Source organism: Aythya ferina (assembly GCF_964211825.1).
Source record: "Aythya ferina genome assembly, chromosome: 2".
NCBI lineage: Eukaryota > Metazoa > Chordata > Aves > Anseriformes > Anatidae > Aythya > Aythya ferina.
The window spans coordinates 87,453,063-87,466,427 of NC_140297.1; the positions used below are offsets into that span (position 1 = coordinate 87,453,063).

General features: G+C 34.4%; 1 protein-coding gene across 5 annotated transcripts in view; it reads left to right on the forward strand.

The window, feature by feature from the left end:
- The window catches only part of LOC311432077 (ATP-binding cassette sub-family A member 13-like), a 155,154-nt gene extending 142,055 nt beyond the window's left edge, over positions 1-13,099 (forward strand). For all 5 annotated transcript variants that reach the window (XM_084510132.1, XM_084510133.1, XM_084510134.1 and 2 more), the window contains 3 exons: positions 9,128-9,233; positions 10,407-10,544; positions 12,071-13,099. In XM_084510132.1, the coding sequence (XP_084366258.1) occupies positions 9,128-9,233; positions 10,407-10,544; positions 12,071-12,160 (334 nt within the window). In that variant the 3' untranslated portion in view covers positions 12,161-13,099. The remainder of the gene's footprint in view (positions 1-9,127; positions 9,234-10,406; positions 10,545-12,070) is intronic.
- The last annotated feature ends 266 nt before the right edge of the window (positions 13,100-13,365 follow it).

Genomic DNA, 13,365 nt, shown 5'->3' on the forward strand with positions numbered 1-13,365 from the left:
CTGAAGAACACTTTCCTTAACAGCCGTATCCACTGGTATGATTGCTGGTTAATTCTTTTTTTTTAGTGTTTGCCTGCATTAACACCTTTTAGCGTATTTGTCCCTGCCACCTTCTCTGAGTAAAAAAAAAAACTATTGCTTTACATTTTATTTAACAAAACTCTTTCGTGAAGCAATGTAAGTGAAAAAAGCATAAGAAAAACTAATCTTCCTGCATCTGATTCGATCTAAATTACTCATACTATAGAAATTTGTTTCTTGATGATGCTTTTGTGTGTTATGTATGTGGATTAATCATACTGGCAATATACTTACTTAATATTAACAAGCAGGAATTGTACCAAAAGAAATTCATGGCGGCCATCATTGTTGTAGATTATTATGGTTTTGTGTTGTGTTAGATTTTACAACTCGTGATTTTTTATTTTTCTCTTATTTATAAGCAGCTATCTTTGGTCTATCTTCAATTTGTTTCTACAAATTAGATTGAACAAATACTTAAAAATCAATTACAGGTAATCTAATCTAGCTTTGACTGGATAAAAGAAATGTAAACACTGTATGAACATTTAAACCAGAGAACTTTCATAGGGGTTTTATTTATGATAGAATGACTCCTAGATATTAATAAATTACCATGGAAGTACATTTTAATATTACGTGTGATAGTATTAAAGTCTTAGGATTTTTTTTTTCCTCTTTTGTGTGTAGCTACATTCACTAAAATAACATTTTTCTTCTCTGTGTGGGGATTCTATCTGTCTTGATGGAAACCATCAGAATTGTTTTATTTGCTTTTCTTCTAGTAGCACTCCAGCCTATAAAGTCTAGTTATGATTGTCTTTTTGATGAATGTTTGATGAAGTCTTAATGGGTCTTCCTTGGAGCCATGTTAAATTTCCTTCTTTACTGTGGTGGGAAGTTTCAAGGATTCAGCTTTCTTTCTCAGTACACTTTCAGCCCTTGGCAGATGGAAAAGACCATAGTCTTGGACTGAATACAGGTTTGTCAGATGGCAGTACAAAATTCTGCTATGAAGGCTATGAGTGAGCTCCAGGAAGATGCTAATGTGCTTTTTAATGTGCATAAAAGCTTCATAGGGTTATAAAAAGTGACACATGCTGCTTCTAATGTGTGAGACTTGTTAAATTTTTCCAGCTCTTGTGCAAGCCTGTTACCAAATGCTCACCCAAAAATGTCTCCTCTCCACAGTTGAAGGTATTTTAGATTTTATTCCCAACTGTTGAGCCCTGACTAATTTTATCTGTTTAAACATTTAAAGTACCCTCAAATGTTTCTCACTAGTATGAGTATTAGACTTCTTTAGAAGAGCTCTATTTATTATGTTTATTTTTTTCAGGTGGCAAATTTCTGAATAAGGCCAAAACAGGTGTTAGCCAGGAAGAATGAATTGAAGAGTAATTTCCAAAAAGTTAGCATCTTAGTTCTAGATATAGTTTGTATGAGATAGATGTGTTAGCAGTTGTGCCTATTAAAACATAATTTCAGCTGACTCCTGCCAACTGAGTCAATTACTCTAAATTGTGAATGGATTACATCTAAACGTTCTCTCCAGTATTTTCCATTATACTTAACGTTTTTTAAAAAAATCACAGAAGCATTTCCATGTTAGGTACAGCTGGCCAATCCTATGGGAACAACATTTTGAGTACCATTCTTCATTTTAGGGCCATCTGGACAGACTTCTTTTAGCTGAAAAAGCCATACCAATTTTTCAAGTGCTGGACACACATCAAGTCATTGCTCAAATTGTATCAGCAAGCCATCTGATTAAATTACCCAGCAATTAATCCGTTTGTTATAGCAGTTAGAATGGAAGATGTGTTGCCAAGCTATTTACACTTCACATTTTTTTAGAAGATTGATTAAGAATATTTTATTGCTTTTCTCAAGATAACTCGCATGTGGATTTCTTAAATGGAAAAAAAAAAAAAGGATTAGGTTTAAAGATCTCATGAATATTTCAGTTGTCATTGGACAGTGTGTTATCATGCTAACAGGAATATTTGCAGTGACTTTCTTACATGCCATAAAATGTAGAAGCGATGATATTCAAAAATATAATTTTTATTCCTGTTGATAGACAACATAAATTCCTTTTGTACATAAAAAACTTATTAAGGCAGTAAATGTGTATTCATGCAATATATCTATTTTTAAATCTTCCCAGAGGAAATCTTTAAGAAAAGAGTTCTACAACTTTAAAAGCATATGGATTGTTAGTTCAGAAGTCAGAGCTAGCTGTGCAACATTAGTTCATCCCTACTCTGTATGTACATCAGAATGCAATTTTGGGGGGTGCAATTTTATATGGTGTTTCCTGTGGGACACTGCAATATAGCTGCCTACTTGTATTCTCTTCCCCTACCATGTGATCTGTGTACCATCGTTACTAGGCATTTTTCAAACCTGTCTCTAAATATACTATTATCAGCATTCATTAGAGCTGTGCTTTGTAAATATTAACATCTATGTTTTCAATGATACTCCCAGGAAACAGGATTTGAAATAATTATCTCAATTTTATAGAGATGTAACTGGAGCATGACAAATATGTTAAAGTTAAAAGATTTTGGGTAACCATTCTGAGCAGTTTATGACTAAATATTTTAACGCTACGTAGTGCTTGGTATTCTCAAAACTACAAAGCCATTGCAATTTTCAGCTGTAGCAGTGAGTGTTATGAAAGTACTATGAATTCCTTCTGCAGATTGGAGTCCTAGGTCTCAAGGTGAGCACTTAGCAGGGTAGGAAGCAGTAGTGAAAAATGTGGTTTGAGTGAATTACCACAGGTCACACAGGTGTACTGGAGTGGAAGGGTAGGATTTGCTTCCACGGAGCCATTCTCATCCACCAGAACGGTGAAGCACTTACTCAGCAATCTGCTATCTTACTTACAATATTTTCCAGATGTTTCAATAAACAAAATCAATTCTATGAGCATTTACCTCCAGTTTGTCTTGTAAACTCTTCATGGTAGGGATTTCTATAAGAGATACTATGCAGTGATGCAATTAAAGCTTATATAATAATGTAGATATTCCAGTTGTTTAGATGTGGATTTCAGAGCTGGCCTTCATTCTAACATTTTTTGAACTTGAGAATTTGAACTTAAATTGTTGATAAGATCCTTTCAATGGACATCTTAGTGTATAATATTTGGATAAAAAAATAAATAACTATAAAAAACAAACTGAAAACAGTGACAGAAACACACAGATAACATTATTTCCTTCTGCTTTTTTGACTGTTGAGCCCCAGAAGGCACTTTAAGGAACTGTTGTTCTAGTTCTTTGTAGGCTCTGCCATCAGCTTTTCATAGAATTACAGTGCTATTCTTTCTGTTTCTCAGGAAATGCCATATGTAAGTAAAAAGAAAAAGAGTATCAGATCTCTGATACTTACCTGTATGTGCAAACACAAGCACATATACATATGTTTGTATTGGGACAGATTTTGTGTGCATACAGTTGTACATACAATTAATAAGATTTTTTGAAAATTTTACCACATATTTGGATACCATACCTAAGCATTTAAAAGCCTGAAATTCAGAGAGCAAGGTAATGTTGTACCCTGCATTGTTCATAGTCTGAGATGATCACCGTTATTGCAATGATATTATTAAATTTAGAAATTTACTTTAGGTGACTTGGTATGAAAGCCTGGAGTATATGTGCACATAAATGCATGTACAATGTACTTGAACAAATATTACTTGTTGTTTTAATAGCTGTTTCTATTGTTATCCTGGAAAAATCATAATCAATTAAAAAAATCAATTAAAAAAAGATGAAACAATCTATGAATAGTATATGGAAGATAGATTTTATAAGCTAGTTGTTATTGCATCTAATTAAGTTTTTATTGTTTGTTCAGCAGCACTGAGGTTGTTCTGAATAATTGCAGAATGAATTTGCATTTTACAAGTCATACTATTTTTGCATTTGATATTAACATTTTTTTTTTTTTTTAAATAAAGCAAGTATTTCACATACCTCAAATTTAGAAACCTTTCTTTTATCTTAGATACTGTCTTTCTCTACCACTTAATATTGAATGACCTGAATCTATATCCTGTGCCTGAGTAATCATATTGGAATAATTGTTGGCTTGTCTAGATGAGACTTTATGGAAAGCAGAACCTTATCTGTTTGTAAATGAATGCAAACTGAAGCATCGTGGCAAACAGCTCAGTAACAAATTCTTCTTCTTTGATTTATGGCATATATTCTAAAAGATGCATTTCCTTTCAAACGTTAAGTGCCAATGTTCTTTTTATTTTTTATTTTGTTATTCAATAATGTCATTTTGGAGTATTCTTTTAATCACTCAGACTAGTGCATATATAAAATATGCACATTATATTTCCACAAGTAAACTTTCTGTGAGTTGTAATTTTTATGTGTGTATAAATATATACTTACATACATACATACACACACAAACACACACACACACACACATATATACACACAGATGCCAAAACTTAATAGCATTATATTCTTCAGGAAATTTAATCTTTGTTGAATTTATTTTAAAACAACAACAAAAAAAAAATGGATTATAAGATTTTTTTTTTATTTTTATTTTTATTTTTTCATCAAGGCTTAGGAAATATGGCCATGTTCTTGATCTCCTGAGGTTGCATTCAGCAATTTTGGTGTGGGGAAAGAAGAGTTATGGGTTTGGAAAGAGTGTGATTGAAGGAGCTGGTCATACTTGACTCTCTTGTAAATTAAAACGGATGTTTCTAGATTAGGTTTTGTTTGTTTTCAAGCAAGCAAATTCTTAACAACTTTAAAGGAAATAATTTATAATAGAGATATAATAAAGATTATTGTAAAGCAAATAGAAATAAGTCTGCTGATACTGCACTTTATTTTTTACCTTTTACAGATAACAGGATGTCACGGGCTATGTCTGTAAAATACTGGGTTAGTACCTCTAGGGACCCCTTGTGACCATCCAAGTGTAGGCTTATCTGAGTACAAGGCATGTTTTAAGAGCTTTTCTTGTTCTCACTCAAATCTCTGACCCAGGACCTCTAAAAATGGGCAGAAAAGAACATTGAGAAGTTAGTATCACTTGATTTGCTTTAAGCGGTAGCCCCTCTACTTGATATTTATGAGAATTTTTAGCCTTTGGGTAACTGAATGTACTTCCATTCCCACTGCAAGGCTAGGAGGAGCCCCAAGAAAGCAGGTAGGGGACTTGCTCATCATCATAAGTTTAGCTACACCTTACTCCAGTGTGTGATTGCAGTTTGGGTGGACACACATGTGAACTAGCTTAATACTATCTATTGTTATACAATTGGCAGCATGGCTGCCATCATGGCTACATCAAGGGCAGCAAACCACTTCCAAAAATAGGGGAACCATTTGGGAAATTAGCCCAGGCTGACCTCTGCTTTGTTTTATTTTTACTACCAGCTATAAGGTCAGACCAAAGACCCATCTAACACTGTATCCTCCCTGTCTAATACTGGCAAGGAAGGAAAAGTACAAGGTCGAGATAAGCACATTAAGATACTTTTCCATATTACTCAACAAGCCTTCAGCAATTTGCTGCTTAGAGATTTCCTAAGCCAGAAGAGCCCTTAGTGGATTTTTTCCCCCTGTGAATTTCCCTAATTTCTTACTCAGCTCATGTCAAATTCTGGCATCCAGCATATCCTGTGTCAATGAGTTCTACAGTTTTCCTATGTGCTATATGGAAAATTAGTTCCTCTTACTGAATTTGAATTCCCTTCCCTCTGATTCAATTTGATGCTCCCTGGTCTTGCATGAAAAACAGGGTCATAGCAGAGTGAAGAAGCAATCATTAATTGCATTGTCTAGGTCAGTCATGATTTGGGGTAGCTTTCTACCACCTACACATCTTTTTTTCTATGCTAAAAAGTTATAGCCTATTTTGTAATTCCTGATTGTTCCGTTTTACAATTGTGAAATTGTTTCATTCCTTGTTGCCATTTTAAGTTCCATTTTTCCCTTGTCATTTGAGCTTCTCAGTAAGCTTGAAGGCCCATGCAATTACAGGTGTGGAGCAGTTGGATGCATTTTGTAGTCTTTGCTAAGTTCATACTTCTTCAGTTGATGCTGTTGTTAATACCCAACTACTTTAAAATCAGTCTGGGAATGTTTGTGTTAGTTTCAGTCTTGTGGTTGCATTTAAATAGGTAAAGCACTCAAATAATTCTCCTAGAACTGCTGATGAGGTGAAAGTCAAGCTTAAACAACTAGCTTGACTGAGACAAAAAAGAGAGAAAAGATAAAGAGCAAAAATAATTTTTGTTAGAATATGTGTTTATGTGTGTGTGTATGCACAAATAAAAATGCAGGTGTTGTTAAAGTGAGTGATAGAAATTAGCAATGGAAAATATCTTTGTTGAATAGCTTTGAAGAGATGGTGATTCTTTTGCAACAGATGGCTGCTGAACAGGTGTGCTGGCTCAACTTATGCCATTTTAATGATAATGTTTCCCTCCTTAGGTCTTGAACTATCAGTTGTTAAAGGTTTGATTCTAACAGCACTAATCAAACCAGATTGTGTTGTTCCCTGTAATTCCACTTTGGGTTTCTGAATTAATTATATAGTCTGATTCAGAGAGGAAAACAGAGTGAAAAAGAATGGTCAACTCAATTTCCACTGACTCAGTTTGCTACGGAAAACAGCTTGCTGATTATAGCAAGGGGAAATGTTTATTGCTGATCAGCTTACTCTGAGCTGCTTTACTGAAGTGAATTATAAAATCAAGGTATAGAAGCACCATAATTTGACTAGCCAGAAGAGAAAAAAATCTTTTAAAGCTTTTTATATGTACTGTGCTAGTGTTCATGCTGTTCACAATTTAGAATTAAACTGAAGTTGCACAGGCTTCTTGGTCTTTGCTAATCAGAATTTTGATACATTTTCTTTGGAAACTTCATTTCATGCAACAATTTCATTTTACGAGACCGTTGAACATCTCCATAAGCCAGCATTTTTCAAACTATGATTCAACAGTGTATGACTAGAAATGCCAGAAAACCGATCAGAATCAGTGGTCTCTTGTAAAAAGTTGCCTCAAGTTGGCTGTCCATCTAAATTTGAAACCCTGGTTAACTATATCCATCTTTGTAACGTCTTTTTTATTGTCACATGTATTTTTGCAGGGAGGATGCTATGCATTTAAAAGATTTAATTAGAGATCTATTATGTGTTAGTAAATCATTGTGAAGCAAACCACCCAGCCACTGCTTTGGATTCCCTTTAGTGTAACAGTTCTGGATCCCTTTAGTGTAACAGCACTGTTCATCTGTCAGGTCGCGCTGCTCAGTGAATAGCTGGTACTGCTTGGACTGGAGGGGATTTATTCATATAATGTCCTTTAAGAACAAGCAAACAGGATACTGAATCAAGAATGTTTCTTTTTACTATAATTCAGTTGGTTCAGCGGCTGTATTTGGCTAAAAACAAAATCAAGTCCCTCCCCCCCTCCAAAAGCAAAACAACCAAAGGCTTTATAACAATGGAGGTACAGCATAAAATAAAAGTTAAAGCCCTTTTGTTGCCCTATGTACTATAGATGAGGGACATAAGGTGCTTCACGTGAAGTATTTAGCTGGCAGTTACTGAGACAGTGGTTAAACTGGACATGTCTCCAAATAGTCATTATTTTTGTTACACTTTGATTGAGATTCTGTAGACCATATTTTCTATATTTGAAAAGGGCAGCATCATAAAGTATGCTACAATATTTACTTCTGCTTTGATCATGTGAAAACATGCTTCATAACTGTAGGATCCAATTAATTCGGTCACTACCCTGAATCACAGAGGTGTACCCAGGAAGGCACATTGGCATGAGGGATCAATATGGAGGATAGGAAATAGAAACAGAAGAACTGAAGTGAAGGATTTGGGGATGAGTGATTCTGGGGCTGGAGCCTGAAAAGAAATAACATTGGAGTGAAGGATATGGGAATGGTGGAATGGGAAGGCAGAGAAACCACCAGGTTTCTGGGAGGATGTGGACACGCAGCCAGAGCTCCCTGTTTCCCTCCCAGATCTGCCCTTCTGTTACTCCTGGACAACAGAGAGCAGCAGTGGCTTGGTGCCGGTAGTAAAGTCCCAGCACAAACCCATGCTGAGAGCATTGCCATGGGTGAGAGGAAATCTCTTCCGACTTGGCTCTGGCTGGGCTTTTTTCCCTAGTGAATAACCAAGCCAGTGAAGACAACAGGAGGGTGTGTAGCTGCATGGAGGCATGCAGCAGCCCCGAGTCACCCCATCTCTGCTGAGCTCTGCCCTTACTCCCAGTGCTGCATAACTTCTGTCACTTAAGCAACACGTGTGAGGCTCCGGTTGCCATTTTAGTGTTGGTAGATGTATTGGAACTTCAACAACAGGAAAATTTAATACAAAATAATGTGTTGGTTAGATTGCCTGTACTTAACTTTTATCACATCTATATTAAGAGAGAAGTTCATTTGCTGAATTATTTTTTGAGACAGATTGTGTGGCCAAAGAGCTAAAGAAAATTCATGAACTTTGCCATCTCTGTAAATACCTGTGTACTTTACTTTTTGTATATGTAAAAACATTTTGTACACATATTTGCTGAAATAAAAAGTGGCCTGCTTTGTTAAAAGGTTTGAAATACTGTTACATCATTAAAAAAGTTAAAATAAATGATTTATTTTTCTGTTTGTAACTAGTAAACTTCATAGCTTTTTTTTTTTCTTTTTTTCTTTTTTTTTTCTTTTTTTTTTCTTTTTTTTTCCTTTTGCTAACTCTTCAAAGCAGTGTTGTAATTAAAGTATATTTTAGTTAGTCTAAGGTACACCGTATAATAAAATATAGTATTGTAACTAAAATCTATGGATAATATGGATTTTTTTTGCCTGTTTGTTTCTATTCGTTGCCATTATTTTAACAACTTTCTAATTGAAATCAGTGTCTGCTTTTTATAGTATAATGCTAATATCCCAGTGATAATGCAATGGGTATACATGATGTTGTTTACCATAATCATTACAGGAAAATTAAATGAAAAAAAATATATTCTTCCTGACTTCATAGTGTAGATGACTGGATCTATGTTTCTGTGTATCATTCTCAGGTTTGGAGATGGCTATTCTGTCAAAATTTGGCTGAGCAAAGAAATAAGCTCTCAAAGAATGATTCTGGAGTGTCTACAGTTGCATTTTCCTGGAGCACAATTTAAGGTACAGCTGAAATTCCTCATCATAGTAATTATTCTAAAACAAAATCAAGTGTGGGCTGATAAGAACAATGTATACATGTTTATATATATTGATTTTTATTTTTTATTTTTTTTGGAGAAGTATGCATGTGCATATTTTCATTTCCCTATTAAGCAATTTTTTAAAATCTGACTTGGAATATTGATTAAATCAATTCCAAATGGTCATTTAGGCAACATAAACAAATAGGTCCTTTCGCTGAGTAATACTTTTCTTGTGATTTTATTGTTGACCAAGATAAACTTGCCTTTTTGTTCACCTGTATTAGGAATTAAGTGAGTTTGCTGAGAGTGTAGTTAAGGTCCACAGCTGGCAACCGTGTCTTTACTGTGATTCTTTTATTTGATATGAAACCTTACAAAAGACCTATAGCAATTAGATTCTCTCTATACATATGTTTTTTTTTTGTTTTTTTCTTTAAATATATATATTTTTCCCAGGAAGCTTACCAATAAAGCACAGAATTAAGAGAGAAAGACTTTTCTCTGTCTGAAATGAAGTTTAATAAATACATAAATAAAATTGAAAAGCACCCTACTGCAGAAATTGTTAATAAGGATCTTTAATATCCTATCAATTAAATTATAAATTTTCCTTTGTTTTCATTTATATCTGTGTTAGTTCAGTGTAAGAATCAAAGTCAATCTTATGATGTATGGAAGCTCAAAACAAGCACACAGATTAACAGAAAATTTCCCTTTCTTAGATACCAGCCACTTGATTACGTAATGATGAGGGAATCCAATATTTTTTTGTTTTGTTTATAGTTAAAATGGGTATGTGTAAGCCTACCGGTAAGTAAATTTTGGTTTACTGCCTCGTGTCTTCCCAAAATCCATTGTATCAGGGCTACCATCAATTAAATTTCAATCCTATAACATAAAAGTGTCCTAAATTTATATATCCTTTATGAGATTAACAAAATGTCATCTCAGAACATGCACTAAATACATATGTCCTGAGTAAGAGCATTTTATTTAGCTACCAATGCAGGCAAAATATATTCTTATTTAAAAGCTTATATTGCTAATTTGCAGTGAAGGTCTACTGAAACCAGATTGGTTAAAGCAAATACAGCTTCATCATCGTGTGCATTCACTTTTATCTGTTTTTATTATTTTTACTTCTTTATAGGGACAGCATCTTAACCTGCTTGAATACCACATCCCTCGAAGTGAGGGATGCTTAGCTGAGCTCTTCAGAGTCCTAGAGAACCACAAAGATTTTCTCCAAATCAAACACTACTCCATGAACCAAACCACGCTGGAACAGGTATTTTTTTATTTTTTTATTTTTTAACCGTAAACATTCTGTGTTACTGTAATTATTGGTGCATTAAAATCATTTGCTGGATGTATGTGATAAACCAGCAGTTCCAGACTATCTCAGATCTACACAGTAACATGTGAACCCTACTGCTTTTACACTGCAGGTGAGCACAGTCAAAGCAGCACATGAAGTCACATGTTTGTATTATATGTGCAAGCATAATTACTCATTAGATTACTCATTCTGTGTAGGATGAGAAGGCAGGACTGTGAACAACCCTCCACAGTGCAAAAGTTGGGATCTTACCAATACCCTTCAAAAGACTGAAGAAGTCTGTAAATCACAGTAAACCATAGGCTTACAGGACATTTTCCTTTGATTTTTTTTTTTTTTTCAGTGAGTATTATGCTGCACAATAGAGAATAGTGGAAATGCACAAACAGAAGAAACAGACAGAAGAGACCCCACTATTAACAACTAATAAATCCTGTTTGGGCAGAAGGAATAAGAGAACAATAGCAAGGGTGGGATTTCTGAGTGGCTGTGATGTATTAGAGCATTCTTGTATGCAACTTCTTGTTATGTATTCTGCAAACCAAGGGAGTCACATCTAGTCAAAGCATTAATTTGTATGATAAATGGTGTGAACGTGCTCCTTTACCCTTGTGCAAATCATTAGTGAAATATTCTGATTTGTACTAATCTTTTAACTGCTTGTAAATTATCTATTCACTGAATAGCTGAATGTAAGATTATTTCAGCCTCATGATTGTTCAGGAGTTGTTCACTCAAGCTTACTTCCTCTGCATTATTCATGGTGATTCATCACCTCAGTCACCTACTCTTGCTTCTTCTCCCTGACTGAGTGTCAGTCTTAAACAGGAAAATAGTTCTCTTGAATAACAAACATCCTTATTATACACCCTGTTTGTTTGCATATGAATAATATGATCATTTGAATCAAGAATAACCATCTTTCCCTCTCCATTCCTTGCTGTCAAATAGTTATGTGATTTAAAAGTGAACAAGTCTTTCTGTTGTAAGATCTGTTCAGAAAAAAAAATAAAAATATATATATATCAGGGAGGAACATGAGCTGTTGAATCATTACTGTGTAGTGTTCAGAAGTATACCTTTGCCTTGAAATATCTGGACCTTCATCTGTGTGATGGTGGTTGATAGAAACAGCAGGCTCAAGTTCCTCTGGCGTGCCGTTTAAATGCAAAGTAAAACAATTATTTCTCAGTAACTTGTGTAGCAGTAAAATATGATTTTCATATATAAGTTGGTAACTCATTTTACCATTGTTTTTATAGTTCATCAACCACTGTGTTAGCTGGAGAGGTGAAGAGGGATTATTTATAGAGTTTACAAAACATATCTCTAAGGGGGTTCTTGCAGCATAAACTATTAATTTTTGTGTCAGAAAAGCTTAGAAAAGCAACTGAAAAAAAATCACCATCTACATCTCCAAAGTTTTTGTTCAAATACTGTTATTTTGAAAGTCCTACTTTTTTCTTGCCTTACAGGTATTTATTAATTTTGCCACACAACAGCAAGGTACCTCGCCTTCTTCACAGGAACCTCCCATCGTTCGTCAAGACCACCTGCCAGTCTAGGCTCAGAACAGGATAGAGCTTCAGCAACATTTGTGTATGTGTTTGTTTGTGTATATATACACACATTTTTTTTATGTAATAAAACTTTCAGCTTTTAACAGTTTGTGAGTGAGAAGAATATAGTAGGAGCAGAGGTGAGTTGGCATTTGTAGTCCAGAAGGAATGATACAAGTTCTCAGTAAAACAAGATTAGTTACATGCAGACCAAAAATCTGCCAGAAAGTAATGCTTTGAAATGAACTGGAATTTTATAATACATGTAGCTTAATTAATGCAGCTTTGTGTAAGAAAGAGAAAAAAAGCTGATCTGAAATGTCACTTTGTATGGTGTATTTTTTATTTTATTTTTTGTGGTGGATCTATATTCATTTGACTACAGTAATTTTCTCTTGCATGCGCACTTAATAACTGATTTTTACATGAAAAAGGCAAGAAAAAAATCATTGAATGGTTGAAATAGCTAGGCTATCACCCAATATTTGTATTTAATAGCACAAATTGAGAGCCTTTTGACTTCTGCATTAGTTCAGATCTGTGTTGTGACAAGCTATATTAGCCTTTTTATTGTGTAAAGGATGCACTATATTCCATGAAGGTTTATGTTAAAGAGGGTATTAGTGTACTAGTCTGCTTCCCAGTTATGTTAAGTAAATTTAATGAGGCTTCATAAATCATACTTGACAATGAGTTTTCCCTTACGCCTACAGGTTGCTGCTGGAGGAATTCTCAAGTATCTTTTTAATGACCTATTTCCTTTTCCTCAGCTTTTTTTTTTTTTTTCTTTTTCTTAAGAAAATGTCAAAATTCTGTTTAAGGGACATATTAAAAAAATAAGCTAAGCATTCAGACATTGGTCAATAAACTTTTCAATAATTGTGTATATTGGTGCTAGATACTTCATATGAGGCAATGTCAAAGCCTTCAGCCTATGCACATGTAAAAGAAGTGAATAAATAAAATAAATGAATATGAAAATAAAATAAATGAATTAAAACTCCTTTTGTTTTGTGGAAAAAAAATAATGAAAATTTTTGTGAAGTAAGCTGCTGGCTTTTCCAAGTCAAGCCCTTTTGCAATTCTCTAAAAGTAGCTGATATCACTGTTGGACTATATTGCTCAATAGTTGAAACTATAGAACTCTTGACTTGGAAGTGTATTGCTGGGTTCTGGGGTGGGCAAGGTAGGTGGGAGCTATACCTTGAGAT